The 21,444-nt window shown below is 35.6% G+C and overlaps 1 protein-coding gene across 6 annotated transcripts in view; it reads left to right on the top strand.

The window, feature by feature from the left end:
• The window catches only part of LOC308609628 (lysine-specific demethylase 6A-like), a 185,527-nt gene that overhangs the window by 81,743 nt on the left and 82,340 nt on the right, over nt 1-21,444 (top strand). For all 6 annotated transcript variants that reach the window (XM_081223361.1, XM_081223360.1, XM_081223362.1 and 3 more), the window contains 2 exons: nt 2,366-2,420; nt 5,191-5,225. In XM_081223361.1, coding sequence (XP_081079487.1) covers nt 2,366-2,420; nt 5,191-5,225 — 90 coding nt within the window. The remainder of the gene's footprint in view (nt 1-2,365; nt 2,421-5,190; nt 5,226-21,444) is intronic.

Here is a 21,444-nt window from a genome sequence, read left to right as displayed (position 1 = left end):
CAATTGTATGTATATAACACAATTTTTTCATTTATTCATCTGTTGATGGGCTTTCAGATTTTTCTCTATTTTGGCAGTTGTGAAGAATACTGCTATGAACATTCACGTATCAGTGTTTTTTTGACTCTGTTTTTTCAGTTCTTTTGGAAATATACCTAGAAATCTAATTGCTGAATTGTATCATGTATTTAACTTTGTGAGGATTGCTATACTTTTCACACTGCCTGCACATTTTACATTCTTATTAGCAATGCACTAGAATTCCAGAATCTCTACCTTCTTGCCAAAACCTCTTTTCCATTTCTTAAAAAAGTAATAACCATCCTAATGGAAGTGGATTGCTATTACCTTTGTTTTTTTTCACTTGCATCTTTTTCTGTGTATTTGTCTTCTTTGGAGAAATGTACACCAAAGTCTTTTGCCCACATTTGAATTCCATTCTTTGATTTCTTCTTGCTGAGTTACAGGTGTCTTTATGTACTCTGGATATTAATCCCTTATGAGAGCCATAATTTCAAATATTTTCTCCCAGTAATAGTTTCTTTTGATGCATAAAAGTTTTTAATTTTTAAGAATCCTAGTCTTTTTTCTTTTGTTGCCTGTGCCTTTGGTGTCCAAGAAATCATTGCCAAAACCTTTGTCATGAAAATCTTTTCCTGTATTTTCTTCTAAGAGTTTTATAGTTTAATTCTTCATGTTTATATGGAAGAAAACAGTCTACCTTCATTCTTTTCCACGTGGCTATTTCACAGCTACCATATGTTGAAAAGGTTGTCCTGTGTATGGTGTGTGAGCATAACAGACTGTGTGTACCACCTACAGTGTTCTTTCCAATGATTCTTTTTATAGCCATTCTTTTGTTACAGTGATAGCAAGCATTAATTTTGTTGTTAGTTACAGCTAGTTGAGGAAGCATAGTTATGTACTCAGTGATCCCACATTGTTTAGACTACATGTCCAACTTGACATTTTAAGTGTCAGTATGCCTATCACAAGTTTAGATGTATGAATTGTAGAAAGGAATGACATTTATGTAGTTGATTGTTTACTGACTTGTCCTTTGGTTACTTAATGGTATTATAGTTGATTATTTTAATTGTTGAATAATTAATGGAGACTCTGAAAATTGAATGTACATTTGTGGGAATAGTTTGTAGAATAGTTGATGGGGGCTTACTTATTCCTCTTTCATTTAAGTTAAAGAAATTTTATTACCTGTTTTCTCTGCTTAAGTAGTTTATAACTCTGACATTTATATTGTTAATTAATAGAGGTCATTTGTTATCTGTGTTTTTCAATGACAGCTATTGTGTTCATGTTTTAATGTTATCTGTGTTTTTAGTAATAAGTCTCTGTAGACAGACACATAAGTGAGTTATTAAATATAATATCTAATATATATATTAATTATACATTATGTTTTCTATTTACTCTCATATTAACTAATACTGGTTAGTAACTAATTTCTTAGTAATGATCTATTAGTTTTTATATATATTAATATATATGTAACATCTATCTATAGACAGTTATATATATTTACATTCTGCATACATTTATTTGATATAAGTAGGATGTTTTAATATTTCATGAATGATTCTACATGCTTTACACACAATTTACATACCTTTTAAAAGAACCAACTATATTTCAGAGATGAATTTCAACATGGGTTATGGTTTTTAAATATCTTGAAATATAGTGCTATTGAAGGAATATAAGCCTATATGACTTATTCTTTAGGAGATATCTAATAGTATTGTTTCATTTCTAAAGTCCAGATCTCATTTTTAGATAATCACTGATGCTTTAAAAGATACCATTGGGTTTTGTAAATTTTTTTTAACATCTTTATTGGACTATAATTGATTTACAATGGTGTGTTAGTTTCTGCTTTATAACAAAGTGAATCAGTTATGCATATACACATGTTCCCATATATCTTCCCTTTTGCGTTTCCCTCCCTCCCCTTTATAGATTTTTGTATGGTGAATTGAAATGCATCTAATTTAAACATTTCTATAACTTAATTTTTTTCTTTACTTTAATGCTGAAATATTCTTCTTTTTTTAACCTAGTAATAATAGACACAGGATAAGTAGGAAAAGTAGTAGTTTTTAGGAGTAGTAGTAGCTTTCCCCCAACATCCTCCCTTCTTAACTATCCTATGGAAATACTTTGATAACACTTTGTTTCCACAATAGATTTTGAATCATAGTAATTTTATTTGGTGGGCTATTATGTTTGTTTTAGTTATATAACATGGTTTCATTATACATGTTAGACTGATAAAGACTAAAATATTAAAGTTGACTTTATGCATCTCTAAATTTAGCACACTAATGTCTTCACTTTTTTCTTACAGCATTTTCAGTTAGCTTTGATTGACTCCAATCCCTGTACTTTGTCCAGTGCTGAAAGTAAGTATTTCCACATACAATAGTTTTTTGTCTTTTTGAGGAACAGTATATCCATGAAAGGTTTCAAATTACGACCCTGAATACCTTTTCAGATACTCTATATCTTTGTTTCTGTTGGTTTTTGAGAACAAGAATGGGAGAACACAAGCCTGATTCAGAGACTTTAAGATAGTTGATCAGCATAATCACTTGATAACTGTAGAAATCCCTGGTTTCTCACAGAGCCCTAACATATAGTGATTGCTTACCTTTTGCTAGGTATTATTGGTGGCAGGCATTACTATCTTGTAGTGTTTTTTTTTTTTTTTTTTTTTTTTCTTTTCTCTTTTTTTTTTTTTTTTTCCAGTACGCGGGCCTCTCACTGCTGTGGCCTCTCCCCTTGCGGAGCACAGGCTCTGGACGCACAGGCTCAGCGGCCATGGCTCACGGGCCCAGCTGCTCCGCGGCATGTGGGATCTTCCCGGACCGGGGCACGAACCCGTGTCCCCTGCATCGGCAGGCGGACTCTCAACCACTGCGCCACCAGGGAATCCCGTAGTGTCTGTTTTTAACCCATAAATTATTTCTCTTGTTTCTCTTGTTTCTTTTAATGTCTTTGAGACTTTACATATTCCACTGGCCATGACTGGTCTTTGAATCTCGTAGCCTGTGCTTATGAAATTGGGAAGATCAGAGTATTCAAAGTAAAGTTAAAAAAAAAAAGAATGGAAAATGTATTTTTGTTTATGAGTAACTTACACATGTACAGTTTCTTCAATGTTTATACATATTGTTTTTCAAGCTAGAAAGAGATATGTATCCAGTTAATATTTTTGAAAACAATTAGATGATATAAAACTTTCATTATATTATTGTCCTTCATGATAGCATGTATTCTTAATCTTCTGAAAATAACGTTTCTAATAAAGTTTAAATTTCAAGACCTTTTTGGCAATGTTGCTAGTATATTAGTACATATGTTTGAAAATCTCCATGTTGAGTATTTTCCTAGTTGTATATTTATGGTCCTCTTTCAAATTATATATAAGAATGAAATAGGAGATTTTCACTTTTTGAAAGATGACACTGTCACCTTATGGGATTGTGAGGCCAGAGACATGGGACCCGAGACTGAATTGGTGGGAAGTTCACATGGTGTTAGGGTGTCAGTTAGATAGTCTTTTCTTTCTTGTTACTTATTAGATGGATATGAAGATGAGAAAAATGGGATTTAGATTCCCTAACTTTCTCCTTATTTCTGTCAAATAATGGAGATGAAATTTCTATTAACTGGATTTGTGGTTATGTTGGGAAAGGGCAGTGTGGAGGAAGAAAATCACTTAACCTATTAAATAAAGAGGTTGTTTTTATATATGAGACTTGAAAAAATTTGTGAATTGTATTTTGTTTATTTATTTATTATCTTGTAATAGAATTTTCCTTTTCTCTGAAGAAGATGTTTTTATTTATAGGAGGTTTGTTAACTTGTAATGTGTAACCACTTAGGGAGAGCACTGCCTTTGTACCCAAAATTTATTTGATTTTAGAGTTAATTACAAAATTTTAGGATAATTTTTCTGTATTATGTGCAGGAAATTATGGATACCTAGTGCAGTGTTTGCTAATCTGGATGTGGAGAAGTTATTAGAAAGCTAGGGAGTTAATTAAAGGAGACAGCTTTTCAGGCCTTTATACCACAGGATCACTAAATCACAGTTTTTAAGAGCTGAGCTTAAGAATTGGTAGTTTTTTAATGCTTCCTAAAGAGAATATAATCTTCAGGCCATTTGCTGAGAGAGAATGAAAGATAAGGAGGTGGGGTGGGAGGAGGAGGAAAGGACAGGAAAATAAACATCTTGTTACTTATGAGAATTTCATGATTCCTTTAAGACATTTCTGGAAAGTAATCCACATTTTATGTTCTCTGTAAAATTTTGAAAGCTTCTTCTAGTTACAGCCTAAAACAAAACATGAAAAGAGATTTGTTACTGACACATAAAGCCCATAGAATTTAAATAGCTAGAATTTAGTTGTAATTATTGTGATTTTGTTTTATTGATCCTTACGATTTTCATTGAATCTTTCATGTTCTGGTAATTGCAAACTGAGCAACAGGAAGAGCTTGGGGGGGAAAAAAGAAGGAGCAAATGTGTTGTATACATTTATCTGATTTATCAGATATACTTAGTTCATAATTTTGCTTTTTAGGTGGTATGACTTTTTCTTCTTTAAGTAAAAGTCACTAAATTCTGAATATCCAAAACAAAGTCATTTCTTGTGTGTGCTTTTACTAATACTGTTTTGATCTATGACTTTTAAAAAAATGCTAAATAGATTTACTCTGAAGAAAAACATGTGTATGTTTAAAAACATGTCTTTATTTAATAGCTTTACTATATTTTTAAGGTGAACATTTTGAATATCATGTTTTAGGATATATACATTTGAAAGGCTATGTTTATTTAATATTGCTGATTTAAATTTAGTATACTTATTTACTGTTGATGTTTAATGTTTTTAATGTATTTTAATGTGTTTTCTTAGAATTAAAAATAAGTGGATTAAATTTTTATTTAATAATGGCTTTTAATTGTGTTTTCTTAGCATGCTCATGATCTTTACAGATTTATTTGTACATTGTTCTATTAAAAACAAAATTGCACTTCTAAATCAAATTTGTGATCCATTGTTTTAACATTTCCTTATGTTTTAAATGTTGTATAATCTCTTTTCCTTCATTACCTTAAACTCAGCTGTATTGTAATTAATTCTTTTCCATGATCCTTTGTAGTTCAGTTTCATATTGCCCACTTGTATGAAACCCAGGTAAGTGTTTTAATTTACTATACTGAAAACAAGAACAAAATCCTTATTCATACTTTAAGTGAAATAAAAATTATATAAGACAGTTTCATACCTTACACTTTCATACTTTAAGTGAAATAATTATCAGTAAATTTTAGTTCAGTTTTGAGTATAAACTCCTGCATATATTTAATATTTTAAACTCATTAAATGTGTTTGAAATTTTGGTTTGTGATAAAACCAAACAAGAGACATGAAGGAATTTGAGGTTTGTATTGAGAATGAGTATAGTTTTGGTAACCATTTTCAACTCACTGTGATTTAATAAATTTCCAAAACACTCTCTAGCTGTACACTAGGAATTGTCAGTTAATGCAGTTTGCCTCTAAATTGAGTCATCTGCGTGGTTTGAAATGACTTTACTTAAGAAGTGTTAGACCATCCTGATTTTAGTGTGTGTATTTTTCCAAAATATTTTTGCCTGTTTGAAATAAGATATTGTTTTAGAATAATTGCTTCTGTTTTTCTGTAATATTGAAGTGTCTTTAAAACATCTTATTTGTAACATAAAGTATAGTCACCCTTTAATGGTACTATCATAACTTCAACATTGGCTTTAAAAACTGTTTCAGTTTAACTTTGTAATATTTTGTGCATAGCATATTTTGTTTGGCTGTTAGATTAAAAACTGTAGTATCATATAAATTTACAATCTGTGGTCAGAAATCAGGAGATTGCTAGGAGGCTGAAAAAAGTACATAGAGTTTATTAATAGTATGAGTAGTTGAACATTTAAGATTGTATTTCAGTTGAGTTATAACATGCATTTAATAGCAGCTTTTCAGGGGAGAAAAAGCACTTGTTATGTAGTAAACATTTGTGAGGTCTATTCTTTTGTTTTTAGTCCAAGTATAAATTAATGGGTTGAGGGTAGATACTGTGCAAATTTATACCAAACAAGGGAAGATGCTGGCATCTTCCTTTATTCATATTATAAATGGATGTAATAAGATAGTTTGAGATCATTTAAATGTCAAGTTCCCAAACCCTGCTTATGGGTTAGCCATTTTGGGGAGCTTTAAAAAAAATTGACGTCAGGTTTCTATACCCTGTCCATCTTCCCTTACTCCCCAGAAAACACCCCCGAAATTTCTGTATTTTCTGAATCAGAGTTGATATCAAGGTAGGATATTCTGGTAATCTGCTTATTTCTATTTTATAACATGGAATGGCAGCCTTCTTATATCTATGGTTATAGATAAAAATTGTTACCTCCTGGTCTGAGTCTTTGTTAAGTATAGAGTTTTTATTCATTAGTTTTTTTTCTTTTTTCCCCTAATCTTTTATGTAGGGAAAGTGATTTTAGGTATATTCAATCTTTAGCTGGCCCCACAAATCTGCAGGTTCCTTACTGCAGGTAAGATAAGAATCTGCAATACAGAACCTGGGGATTCACACAGCCGACCCTACTAAACCGTTTTATGTAAGGTATCTTGAGCAGATTTTGGTATCCTTGGGTGTCATGGAACCAATCTCCCACAAATACGGAGGGATTACTATTTTATGACCATTTGGTATTTTCGGATGTTAAAACTATCTTAATTTCATTGCAATTGTCACAGAAGGAAAAGAATAAATATTAAACCCAAGTAATCAATTAAGTTATAGAACTTTCCCATTTGAATTAAAAAAATTAGATTGTGGTGTTATTAAATTTATAGTTGATGGCACTTTAGTAGAATGGGGGCATGAAGTATAAACTGAGATATTCTCAGAAAGGAAAATATGAGTAGTATACTTTCATTTGGTATCTACAAGAATTCTTCATTTCAGTGAATATCTTTTTCTTGTTAATCCAAGATAGTTCTCCCATTATAAAAAAAATTCTACTTACAGTTGATTATAGTTTCATAAAATAATTTGAGTAAAATATAATTTTCTATGTAGGTCTTTTTGATTTTTCTAATTTTAACCTATACATAAAAGTTCTTATTTATAAATACTCTGTCTTTTTCTTACAGTTTCATCTTCCTGAAAGATGATAATTTTGTTTTCTCAAATTTGATAGAGTTATTATTTACTGTTTTAAAATCATTAATTTATTGAGATGGTTTCTGAGGGTTTTTAAATGAAAACAGAATTTTACCCTTATTCTGGTATTCTCCTGAGTTCTACTGATTTTTTTCAAACTCCTTGTTTTGAAATAATTGTAAATTCACAGGAAGTAGCAAATATGCACAGAAGATACAGTGTGCCTTTCACCTCATCTCTTCTTCAAGTGTTTACATCTTCTGTAATTGTAATATAATATTGAGATGGGAAATTGACATTGGCACACTATGTATATATAACTGTATGCTGTTTCATTGTATATGTAGACTGCTGATGAAGGTGAGAGCAGACTACCTGGTATTTGCAGGAGTGGAAAACTTACTGTCTTAAAGTTTTCTGACTTCTTTGGCTGCCACTTTTACTGATCTTTTACCTGTATAGATCAGTCTTTTCTTGAAGATTGTTTCTTTATAGTTGTTGGTATTTCCAAGTGTGGCTTCTTCAGAACTTAGTAAGGAATTTAGGAGGCAAAAGAAAACAACAAACCAACGAACAAAAACCAAAATCAAAAAAACCCAAAACCCCAACTAAACAAATTAAAAAAATATTTATTTACTGCTGTATTTTTCCTTGAGTCCAAAGATCAGTGAATGGTTTACTTTTTCCCATATTTTTCCGATATTACATATAAAACAAGCAAACAAAGTTTGGAGTGAGTTTAACTGGATTTAGTGAGAGAAATAAAAGTCTGTTTTCTACACCTAGTATGGAATTGGAAATCAATGTCAATCTTTCAAATTATAATGCAACCTTGTAGTCCTGAAGTAAATACACTAGATTAAGATGTATTATTGTTGTTAAATATTACTGTAGTTCTAGTTTGTTAATGTTACATACAAATTTTCTGTGTCTTTGTTCATGAGGTTTTCACCTTTTTGTACTGCCCTTTGGAGATTTTAGAATGATGATTATACTGTTTTACAAAAGTGCTTTGGAAATGCTACCTTATTTTTGTATTCACTGGAAGAGTTTGTGTTACAGATTGTTACTATATTTCTTCTCATAATGTTTTGAAAAATTTAGTATCTAAGCCATTTAGGACTGGATTTTTCATAATTGAAAGAGTTTTGATTATGGATACATTTGAAAAGCGGTATTTGTCACTACTTTTGGAGAGAGTTGTAGATTTTTATTTTGATTCAGTTCTGTTTTAGGGAAGATATTTTTAAAAATTTCATCTTAATTATTGGCATGAATTGGTTCATAATATTTTCTTATAAAGTGTGTAAAGATCTGTGGTGAGCACCTTTTTTTTTATTGATCTTGCCAGGGTTTGTCAAATGTAATAACATTTCATATGCTTCTATGATGTGATTGCTTTCTATTTTATTAATTGCTGCTTTCTTACTACTTTCTTTGGGTTTAATTTAGTCAGCATTATTTTTTATTTATTTTTGACATACATAGGTGGTTGATTTCTAGTTTTAAAAACAATGTGAATTAAAGTATTTTTTTTCTCCAAACATGATTTGATGCATTCTAAAAACTTGCTATGGCGTGTACTTCTTATTTCAAAATATTTTTAAATTTCAGCTGTGATTTGTTGTTTTGTTTGACCTGTGGTTATGTAATGTGTTATTATTTAAATCAGTTGGAATTTTTTATATTGCTTTTGGGCCATGGTATCATTGCTCTTGGTTAATGATTCATGTTTTTATTAGAAACAAACATGTATTTTGTTGTTCTTGGGTATACTGTGGTAAGTTATGTAGACTTGGTTGTATTCAGGTTTTCCTATATCCTTGTCAACTTTTTAATTTAAAAATTCTTGCTTATCCATTAAATCCGTTCTTAAAGAAGTACGTATGGTAATAATATTAAACATGATTATGTGTGTTAGTGTGCCCTGATTTTCGACTACAACTCTTCCTCTTTTTTTTTTTTTTTTTTAATGAATGTTTTCAATGGGTGTAGAATTCTGTTTTTCTTTCCATAGTTTGAAATTTATGTTCCACTGTTGTTAAGCTTTATTGTTTCTTGATTTGAAGTCTCATGATTCCCTTGTTGGTTAGAAGGTGAAGCTTACCTTCACCCTGGTTTTTAATTTTCTGCTGATTACTTAACATTTTTTCTTTATATTTAGTTTCCTGCCGTTTTGCTACCATGATCCTAATTCTTTATGGTTTTCTGCTTGTGGTTTCTTGTATTTCTTGAATCTATACCGTGTTCTTTTATGTTATGCAGGGAGGTTAGTTTTTCAAAAACTACTTTTGCCCAATTATCTTTTTTCCTTTAAGTGTCCAAGTACATATACATTACAGATTTTCACTGTCTTTTCTATTTTTCCCTGTATTTTCTACTTCTTTTTCTCTCTCTTTATCTGTATTTTCTTCTGGTTTATTTTTCAGGTCACTTATCTTCTCATTTTCTATATCAAATCTGCAGTTAAGCCACCACTGAGTTCTTAATTTTAATTATTCCCTTTTCTTCCTAAAATTTCTGATGGATTTTTACATAGTTCTTGATTCTGGGTTGAAATTATTCATCATTTATTTTCTTGAACATACTAATCCTAGTTACTTGAAAGTCATTGATAATTCTGATATCTGAATCTCCTGTTGCCATTGTTTTTACTTAATTTCTCTTTCCTTTATTTTTACTTCTTTACAATTTGCTTTGAATTATTTACTGAATGCCAGACTACATGTACGAAAACATACAGAGATCGTTTTAACTTCTGGGCTTGTTTCAGTTTTCCTTTTTTTCCCCTGGCCAATTCTTAGATTGGGGAAAGATCACCATAATCCAGTGAGGCAATAATGTGATCTAAAAATGGTCTTCTTGGGCTTCCCTGGTGGCGCAGTGGTTGAGAGTCCGCCTGCCGATGCAGGGGACACGGGTTTGTGACCCGGTCCGGGAGGATCCCTCGTGCCGCGGAGCGGCTGGGCCCGTGAGCCGTGGCCGCTAAGCCTGCACGTTCGGAGCCTGTGCTCCGCGGCGGGAGAGGCCACAGCGGTGAGAGGCCCGCGTACCGCAAAAAAGAAAAAGAAAAATGGTCTTCTTATATTATAAGGCCTTGTATGATTTTAGATTTTAGTTCACCCTTTATCAAGGTTATAGTAATTTTGATACTTACCTACATACTTGGGATGTATTTGACAGGACCTGTTGCCATGCTCAACTAGAAATGTTATGGTTCCCCAGTGCCATAAAGGGAAAGGTGGGTGCTTTGTCATACTCTTCTTTGTTGGATTTCTTTCTGTGCTGTATAAGTAGCCCTCCATGAGGAAGATGGAGGACATTTCCTTAAATTTATGGTTAGATTTTTTGGTATCCCATTTTAAATGGAATAAATTTCTGTAAAAATAGAAAGTTGTTTTCTTTTGGGAAAAGAGACAATAATCATACAGTGTGATGAATATTATGCAGAAAATAAAATAGGTCAGTGAAATCAAGTGCTTTACAGGGAGATATCAAGGATAAGTCAGATGTCTGTTACTTGGGAAGAAGTTGAATAAAATACGGTATATTTTGTAGTATCTAGTGTAATCATTCATATGTTAATGGAATGAGGAATATTCATTTTTGTGTATCCTTTGGGAGGATATCATATATATTTTTAAGTGAATAGAGGAAAATGAAGCAATGTGTTGGGTATACTATAACTTATTTGGACATATGTGTGTTATTATATGAAAAAGCCAAAGGATAAATTATTAGAAGTTTTAATAACTGCTTATCTACAAGAAGATGACAGAAACAGTATGATTAAATAGTAGTTAATATAGTGTACCTCTCTCAACTTATACTTTGTTGTTGTGTGCTGGTCTGTCAGTAAAAACTCTTGTGGCTGGACCTGCCCTTCCATTTCTTACTGTGATTGCGTGTCACCCTTGGGACCACACAGTGAGATCACAAGAAGAGAGAAGGAAAGAGCATGTAGAGTTCTGCTTTTATTGGAATCAAAGGAGGGTTTCAAGATTTCACTTTTTTTTTAATTAGTCTCTGCTTTACAACAAAGTGATCAGTCATACATATACATCTGTTCCCACATCCCCTCCCTCCTGCGTCTCCTTCCCTCCCACCCACCCCATCCCACCCCTCCAGGCGGCCAGAAAGCACCGAGCCGAACCCCCGCGCCACGCGGCCACCACCCCCCACCATCCATCCACCCCACGCCTGGCAGTGTATACACGTCCATGCCTCTCCCCCGCCCCGTCACAGCCACCGCCCCCCATATCCCCAAGCCCACCCCCAGTAGGTCTATGTCTCTATTCCTGTTTTACCCCTAAGTTCTTCATGACATTTTTTTTCTAAAATTCCATATATATGTGTTAGCATACAGTATTTGTCTTTCTCTTTCTGACTTACTTCACTCTGTATGACAGACTCTAGGTCTATCCACCTCATTACAAATAGCTCAGTTTCGTTTCTTTTTATGGCTGAGTAATATTCCATTGTATATATGTGCCACATCTTCTTTATCCATTCATCCCATGATGGACACTTGGGTTGTTTCCATCTCCGGGCTATTGTGAATAGAGCTGCAATGAACATTTTGGTACATGTCTCTTTTTGAATTATGGTTTTCTCAGGGTATATGCCTAGTAGTGGGATTGCTGGGTCATATGGTAGTTCTATTTTTAGTTTTTTAAGGAACCTCCATACGGTTCTCCATAGTGGCTGTACCAATTCACATTCCCACCAGCAGTGCAAGAGTGTTCCCTTTTCTCCACACCCTCTCCAGCATTTATTGTTTCTAGATTTCTTGATGATGGCCACTCTGACTGGTGTGAGATGATATCTCATTGTAGTTTTGATTTGCATTTCTCTAATGATTAATGATGTTGAGCATTCTTTCATGTGTTTGTTGGCAGTCTGTATATCTTCTTTGGAGAAATGCCTATTTAAGTCTTCTGCCCATTTTTGGATTGGGTTGTTTGTTTTTTTTGCTATTGAGCTGCATGAGCTGCTTATAAATTTTGGAGATTAATCCTTTGTCAGTTGCTTCATTTGCAAATATTTTCTCCCATTCTGAGGGTTTTCTTTTTGTTTTGTTTATGGTTTCCTTTGCTGTGCAAAAGCTTTTAAGTTTCTTTAGGTCTCATTTTATTTTTGTTTTTATTTGCATTTCTCTAGGAGGTGGGTCAGAAAAGGATCTTGATGTGATTTATGTCATAGAGTGTTCTGCCTGTGTTTTCCTTTAAGAGTTTGATAGTGTCTGGCCTTACATTTAGGTCTTTAATCCATTTTGAGCTTATTTTTGTGTATGGTGTCAGGGAATGATCTAATCTCATACTTTTACATGTCCCTGTCCAGTTTTCCCAGCACCACTTATTGAAGAGGCTGTCCTTTCTCCACTGTACATTCCTGCCTCCTTTATCAAAGATAAGTTGACCATCTGTGCGTGGGTTTATCTCTGGGCTTTCTATCCTGTTCCATTGATCTTTCTGTTTTTGTGCCAGTACCATACTCTCTTGATTACTGTACCTTTGTAGTATAGTCTGAAGTCAGGGAGCCTTATTCCTCCAGCTCCGTTTTTCATTCTCAAGATTGCTTTGGCTATTTGGGGTCTTTTGTTTTTCCAAACAAATTTTGAATTTTTTTGTTCTAGTTCTGTGAAAAATGCCAGTGGTGGCTTGATAGGGATTGCATTGAATCTGTAGATTGCTTTGGGTAGTAGAGTCATTTTCACAATATTGATTCTTCCAATCCAGGAGCATGGTATATTTCTCCATCTATTTGTATCATCTTGAATTTCTTTCATCAGTGTCTTATAATTTTCTGCATACAGGTCTTTTGTCTCCTTAGGTAGGTTTATTCCTAGATATTTTATTCTTTTTGTTGCAGTGGTAAATGGGAGTGTTTTCTTGATTTCACTTTCAGATTTTTCATCATTAGTGTATAGGAATGCCAGAGATTTCTGTGCATTAATTTTGTATCCTGCTACTTTACCAAATTCATTGATTAGCTCTAGTAGCTTTCTGGTAGCAGCTTTAGGATTCTCTATGTATAATATCCTGTCATCTGCAAACAGTGACAGCTTTACTTCTTCTTTTCCAATTTGGATTCCTTTTATTTCCTTTTCTTGTCTGATTGCTGTGGCTAAAACTTCCAAAACTAAGTTGAATAAGAGTGGTGAGAGTGGGCAGCCTTGTCTTGTTCCTGATCTTAGTGGAAATGGTTTCAGTTTTTCACCATTGAGGACAATGTTGGCTGTGGGTTTGTCATATATGGCCTTTATTATGTTGAGTAAAGTTCCCTCTATGCCTACTTTCTGCAGGGTTTTTATCATAAATGGGTGTTGAATTTTGTCGAAAGCTTTCTCTGCATCTATTGAGATGATCATATGGTTTTTCTGCTTCAGTTTGTTAATGTGGTGTATCACATTGATTGATTTGCGTATATTGAAGAATCCTTGCATTCCTGGAACAAACCCCACTTGATCATGGTGTATGATCCTTTTAATGTGCTGTTGGATTCTGTTTGCTAGTATTTTGTTGAGGATTTTTGCATCTATGTTCATCAGTGATATTGGCCTGTAGTTTTCTTTCTTTGTGACATCCTTGTCTGGTTTTGGTACCAAGGTGATGGTGGCCTCGTAGAATGAGTTTGGGAGTGTTCCTCCCTCTGCTAGATTTTGGAAGAGTTTGAGAAGGATAGGTGTTAGCTCTTCTCTAAATGTTTGACAGAATTCTCCTGTGAAGCCATCTGGTCCTGGGCTTTTGTTTGTTGGAAGGTTTTTAATCACAGTTTCAATTTCAGTGCTTGTGATTGGTCTATTCATATTTTCTATTTCTTCCTGATTCAGTCATGGAAGGTTGTGCATTTCTAAGAATTTGTCCATTTCTTCCAAGTTGTCCATTTTATTGGCATAGAGTTGCTTGTAGTAACCTCTCATGATCTTTTGTATTTCTGAAGTGTCAGTTGTTACTTCTCCTTTTTCATTTCTAATTCTGTTGATTTGAGTCTTCTCCCTTTTTTTCTTGATGAGTCTGGCTAATGGTTTATCAATTTTGTTTATCTTCTCAAAGAACCAGCTTTTAGTTTTATTGATCTTTGCTATCGTTTCCTTCATTTCTTTTTCATTTATTTCTGATCTGATCTTTATGATTTCTTTCCTTCTGCTAACTTTGGGGGTTTTTTGTTCTTTCTCTAATTGCTTTAGGTGCAGGGTCAGGTTGTTCACTCGAGATGTTTCCTGTTTCTTAAGGTGGGATTGTATTGCTATAAACTTCTCTCTTAGAACTGCTTTTGCTGTGTCCCATAGGTTTTGGGTCGTCGTGTCTCCATTGTCATTTGTTTCTAGGTATTTTTAAATTTCCTCTTTGATTTCTTCAGTGATCACATCGTTATTGAGTAGTGTATTGTTTAGCCTCCATGTGTTTGTATTTTTTACAGATCTTTTCCTGTAATTGATGTCTAGTCTCATAGCATTGTGGTCGGAAAAGATACTTGATACAATTTCTATTTTCTTAAATTTACCAAGGCTTGATTTGTGACCCAAGGTATGATCTATCCTGGAGAATGTTCCATGAGCACTTGAGAAAAACGTGTATTGTGTTGTTTTTGGATGGAATGTCCTCTAAATATCAATTAAGTCCATCTTGTTTAATGTATCATTTAAAGCTTGTGTTTCCTTATTTTCATTTTGGATGATCTGTCCATTGGTGAAAGTGGGGTGTTAAAGTCCCCTACTATGAATGTGTTACTGTCGATTTCCTCTTTTATGGCTGTTAGTATTTGCCTTATGTATTGAGGTGCTCCTATGTTGGGTGCATAAATATTTACAATTGTTATATCTTCTTCTTGGATCGATCCCTTGATCATTATGTAGTGTCCTTCTTTGTCTCTTCAAATAGTCTTTATTTTAAAGTCTATTTTGTCTGATATAAGAATTGCTACTCCAGCTTTCTTTTGATTTCCATTTGCCTGGAATATCTTTTTCCATCCCCTTACTTTCAATCTGTATGTGTCTCTAGGTCTGAAGTGGGTCTCTTGTAGACAGCATATATATGGGTATTGTTTTTGTATCCATTCAGCCAATCTGTGTCTTTTGGTGGGAGCATTTAGTCCATTTACATTTAAGGTAATTATTGATATGTATGTTCCTATTCCCATTTCCTTAATTGTTTTGGGTTCGTTATTGTAGGTATTTTCCTTCTCTTGTGTTTCTTGCCTAGAGAAGTTCCTTTAGCATTTGGTTTAAAGCTGGTTTGGTGGTGCTGAACTCTCTCAGCTTTTGCTTGTCCGTAAACGTTTTAATTTCTCCATCAAATCTGAATAAGATCCTTGCTGGGTAGAGTAATCTTGGTTGCAGGTTTTTCTCCTTCATCACTTTAATTATGTCCTGCCACTCCCTTCTGGCTTGTAGAGTTTCTGCTGAGAGATCAGCTGTTAACCTGATGGGGATTCCCTTGTGTGTTATTTGTTGTTTTTCCCTTGCTGCTTTTAATATGATTTCTTTGTGTTTAATTTTTGACAGTTTGATTAATATGTGTCTTGGCGTATTTCTCCTTGGATTTAATCTGTATGGGACTCTCTGTGCCTCCTGGACTTGATTAACTATTTCCTTTCCCATATTAGGGAAGTTTTCAGCTATAATCTCTTCAAATATTTTCTCAGTCCCTTTCTTTTTCTCTTCTTCTTCTGGAACCCCTATAATTCAAATGTTGGTGCGTTTAATGTTGTCCCAGAGGTCTCTGAGACTGTCCTCTGTTCTTTTCATTCTTTTTTCTTTATTTTGCTCTGCATCAGTTATTTCCACTATTTTATCTTCCACCTCACTTATCTGTTCTTCTTCCTCAGTTATTCTGCTCTTGATCCCATCTAGAGTGTTCTTCATTTCATTTATTGTGTTTTTAATTGATGCTTGATTCATCTTTAGTTCTTCTAGGTCCTTGTTAACTGTTTCTTGCATTTTGTCTATTCTATTTTCAAGATTTTGGATCATGGAAATAGAATCTTGGATCATCTTTACTATCATTATTTTGAATTCTTTTTCAGGTAGACTGTCTATTACCTCTTCATTTGTTAGGTCTGGTAGGTTTTTTTCTTGCTTCTTCACATGCTGTGTGTTTTTCTGTCTTCTCATTTTGCTTATCTTACTGTGTTTGGGGTCTCCTTTTTGCAGGCTGCAGGTTCGTAGTTCCCGTTGTTTTTGGTATCTGTCCCCAGTGGCTAAGCTTGTTTCTGTAGGTTGTGTAGGCTTCCTGGTGGTGGTGGTGGGGGCTAGTGCCTGTATTCTGGTGGTTGAGGCTCGATCTTGTCTTTCTGGTGGACAGGTCCACGTCTGGTGGTGTGTTTTGGGGTGCCTGTGGCCTTATTATGTTTTTAGGCAGCCTCTCTGTTAATGGGTGGGGTTGTGTTCCTGCCTTGCTAGTTGCTTGGCATAGGGTGACCAGTACTGTAGTTTGCTGGTCGTTGACTGAAGCTGGGTGCTGGTGTTGAGATGGAGATTTCTGGGAGATTTTCGCCGCTTGATATTATGTGGAGCTGGGAGGTCTCTTGTGGGCCCGTGTCCTGAAGTTGGCTCTCCCACTTCAGAGGTACAGCACTGACTCCTGGCTGCAGCACCAAGAGCCTTTCATCCACACGGCTCAGAATAAAAGGGAGAAAATGTAGAAAGAAAGAATTAGTAGAAGAAGAAAGAAAGAAAGAAGGAAGGAAGAAAGGGAGGATGAAAGAAAGGAAGAAAGGAACGAAGAAAGGAAGGAAGGAAGAAAGAAAAAGGAGGGAGGGAGGGAGGAAGGACGGAAAGAAAGAAAGGAGGGAGGGAGGGAGGAATGAAAGAAAAAGGAAGAGTGAAAGGAAGAAGGGAGGGAGGGAGGAAGGAAAGAAGGAAAGTAGGGGCAGAGGGAGGGAGGGAGGAAGGGAAGGTAGGAAAAAAAGAAAGAAGATAAAGTAAAATAGAATGAAGTATAAAATATAGTAGCGTTATTAAAAAGAAAGCAATTATTGAAAAACAAACCAAAAAAACGGACAGATAGAACCCTGGGACCTATGGTGGAAGCAAAGCTATACAGAGAAAATCTCACACAGAAGCGTACACATACACATTCACAAAAAGAGAACAGGGGGAAAAAATCGAAAATCTTGCTCTCAAAGTCCACCTCCTCAATTTGGGATAATTCGTTGTAAAAAGAGGAAAAGGGGAAAAAATCTTAAATCTTGTTCTCAAAGTCCACCTTCTCAATTTGGGATGATTCGCTGTCCATTCATGCACTCCACAGACGCAGGGCACATCAAGTGGACCGTGGAGCTTTAATCCGCTGCCTCCGAGGCTGCACAGAGAGATTTCCCTGTCTCTGCTCTCACAGCTCCCTGGTCTCAGCCTTGGACCTGGCCCCGCCTCTGCGCGTAGGTCGCCGGAGGGCGTCCGTTCTTCGCTCAGACAGGACGGGTTTAAAGGAGCCGCTGATTCGGGGGCTCTGGCTCACTCAGGCCGAGGGGAGGGAGGGGCACGCAGTGCGGGGCGGGCCTGCGGTGGCAGCGGCCGGCGTGACGTTGCACCAGATGGAGGCGCTCCGTGCGTTTTCCCGGGAAAGCCGTCCCTGGGTCCCGGGACCCCGGCAGTGGCGCGCTGCACAGGCTCCCCGGAAGCGGGGGTGGACAGTGACCTGCGCTCTCACACAGGCCTTGTGGCGGCAGCAGCAGCAGCCCCAGCGTCCTATGACCGTCTCTGGGGTCCGCGCCTTCAGCCGCGGCTCGCGCCCGTCTCTGGAGCTTCTTTAAGCAGCGCTCTTAATGCCTTCTCCTCGTGCACCAGGAAACAAAAGGGAAGAAAAAGTCTCTTGCCTCTTCGGCAGCTCCAGACTTTTTCTCCGGACTCCCCCCGGGCTAGCCGCGGCGCACCAACCCCTTCATGCCGCCAGCCCCAGTCCTCTCCCTGCGCTCCGACCGAAACCCGATACCGGAGCCTCAGCTCCCAGCCCCGCCCGCCCCGGCGGCGGAGCAGACTAGCCTCTCGGGCTGGTGTGTGCCTGAGGGCACCGATCCTCTGTGCTGGAATCTCTCCGCTTTGCCCTCCACACCCCTGTTGCTGTGCTCTCCTCTGCTACTCCGAAGCTTTCCCCCTCCGCCACCTGCAGTCTCCGCCCGCGAAGGGGCTTGTAGTGTGTGGAAACCTTTCCTCGTTCACGGCTCCCTCCCACTGGTGCAGGTCCCGTCCCTATCCTTTTGTCTCTGTTTATTCTTTTTCCTTTTGCCCTACCCAGGTATGTGGGGAGTTTCTTGCCTTTTGGGGGGGTCTGAGGTCTTCTGTCAGCGTTCAGTAGGTGTTCTGTAGGAGTTGTTCCACGTGTAGATGAATTTCTGATGTATCTGTGGGGAGGAAGGTGATCTTCGCGTCTTACTCTTCCGCCATCTTCCTTCGGATCTCAAGATTTCACTTTTTATTGGTGAATTTAAAACATATGAGCAGGAATTTAAAGCTCAGAAAGAGAAAAATGTGCAGCCTAAAGGATAAGTTATCTAAGTCAGCTGTGATCTCTAATACAAAGTTGGGGGGAGTGGTGCATCCGTGGCGGGCAGCCTGGTTCTTTATCTAGTCACATAGCTGGCAGTGTATTTATTCAGATTAGCTAGATTTCTAGTGTATATTTCAGAGCAAAGCTTACATCAGGCACTTGTGTTATAAAAAAAGAGAAAACGTGTAAGGGCTTAAATTTGTGTGGGTTTTAGAGTCTGTGGATTTTTTTTTTAAATTAGTTTCTGCTTTATAACAAAGTGAATCAGTCATACATATACATCTGTTCCCACATCCCTTCCCTCATGCATCTCCCTCCCTCCCACCCTCCCCATCCCACCCCTCCAGGCGGTCACAAAGCACCGAGCTGATCTCCCTGTGCTCTGCGGCTGCTTCCCACTATCTATCTACCTTACGTTTGGTAGTGTATATATGTCCATGCCTCTCTTTCGCTTTGTCACAGCTTACCCTTCCCCCTCCCCATATCCACAAGTCCATTCTCAAGTAGGTCTGTGTCTTTATTCCCGTTTTACCCCTAGGTTCTTCATGACATTTTTTTTTTTTAAATTCCGTATATATGTGTTAGCATACGGTATTTGTCTTTCTCTTTCTGACTTACTTCACTCTGTATGACAGACTCTAGGTCTATCCGAGTCTGTGGATTTTTAAACATCATTATCAGAAGGAAATTTTTAAAAGGCCAAAAAGTCAATAGTAGAATTTAAAAAATACCACCATTTATTTCTTGCAAAAAAAGGGAAACTAAAATCAACTCTTAACATTTTCTTCTATGTACTGGTTTAAGAAGAGGGGACAGAGGAAAAACCTTGGAATGGGTAGGGGACAGGATAAACAACGTAGATTGTTCAGTAAAATTTTAAGGCTTTAGAGTGGGTGGGAGTTTAAGGGAAGGCAAAGGAAATCCTATAAATTAAAAGATTTTAAAGAGACATAACCAGATTCAATGGTTGGACCTTGTTTGGTTCCTGAGTTAAGCCAACCATAAAAAGGCAGCTACGAGAAAGTTGTGTGAGAAAATTTGATATACAGTGGAAATTTAATATTAAATAATTATTGTCATTTTTTAAGGGCAATGTAGTTAGGTTATAGAAAACATAGTTATGTATATTATGGGATATATGCTAATGTATTTATAGATATAACAATGATAATGTCTAGAATTTGCTTCAAAATGATCAAATATGGGTAATTGAAATGATTTAATAGTTTTAAGGAGGTGATGAGTACTTAGAACTTTGTTATAATGTTTTCTGTACTTTTCTGTACTTTCTGCACTATAATGTTTAAAATTTTACAGAATTAAAGTAATGGAATATATGAATTTCTTTTTGTTTAGTGAGGTTAGTTAAGGCTTCTCTGAACAGCCACTGTTTGGGTTATGCTCAGATAAAGATATGGAGTTAGTTGTGAGGATGGGATGTATTTAAATGTGCATAAGTGCCAGGGTGTAGTTGTGTTAGCAACAGAAAACACTTTGATAAGATATAGAGCTTGAAACTTGAAAGATCAGAAGGAAGCCTGGAATAGACACAGTGTTGGAACCCCTCTCCTCAATTTTGTGAAATTTATTTCCTATTAATGGTTTTTAGTCTTGCCGCCAAAACCATTGATTTCTTAGCTGTTCGTAATATTTAGATCCTTTAAGATATATTAATCTTATGTCCAAATAATGATAATGTTTTTGTCTTGATCATTTATGATTGGCATCATTATCTTTTGCATCATTTTAATGATATACCCAGAGTGTTTAACCCTATAGTATTACTTCTTTTGGTTTTGATTACTTGGTTTCTCTCATAAATAAGTAGATCTCCTTATTCCTCTTTCACTCAGTCCTATTGTGTTTTTCTCTTTGTGTGCTACCATTAATGAGTTGGATAATTCTTTAATTATAGGCTTAATGAAACCAGAAACTGATTCTTCAAAAATTATTTTTCAGAAGCCTGTATAAAGAGGAAAAAGTGCACAAGTGTACAAAATTAGGATAGAGGATGGCATATATTGTTTTAAAAAGTGTTTAAAGAAAAGTTATGAAAATTGTTGCATAAATTATGGCAAAGAAATTTGAAAATGTAGATGAAATAATTTCCTTTCAGACTATAAATGACCCAATTTTATTCAAGAAGTGAAACACTTGAATAGATGAGTTACCATTCCAGTCTTACTCGTGGAAATCAATATTTAATATAAAATATATTTTAATGAAAAGCCACATGGACTAGATGATCACATTATTGGATGATTCTAACTATCCTGTAAAGTTTAGAGATTAAGAAAATTTTTGAATTTTTTATGTTTCTACAATGGTGTTTATTTTTGAATAGTTTATATAGAATAAAAAGACATGACAGTGTGCGCTGTTAAGTTCCTTTCTTCCTCTGTCCTTAGCTACCAATTCCCCTTGTAATCAGACATGTGTGAATATAATTTTGAGTATTGTTGCAAAAAGAATACTCTTAAGCTACTTAGGCAAATCCACATATTTGTTTATACACATGCATATGTGCATGCTCACATACAGTATAATTTTTTTAAGTCAAATTACAGTCCATTATGTATGTTCATTGATGACTGCCTTTAACTTCTTTTGTTAATATCTTTGAAGTCTTTATGTAGCAGGACAGGTAGAACTGTAATGTTATATTTGTGTTTTTTTTTTTTTTTTTTTTTTTTGCAGTACACGGGCCTCTCACTGTTGCA

Source organism: Mesoplodon bidens, assembly GCF_964165515.1.
Source record: "Mesoplodon bidens genome assembly, chromosome: Y".
Classification (NCBI taxonomy): domain Eukaryota; kingdom Metazoa; phylum Chordata; class Mammalia; order Artiodactyla; family Ziphiidae; genus Mesoplodon; species Mesoplodon bidens.
Note: the sequence above shows the minus strand (reverse complement) of the source record. Positions and strands in the feature narration are given on the sequence as shown.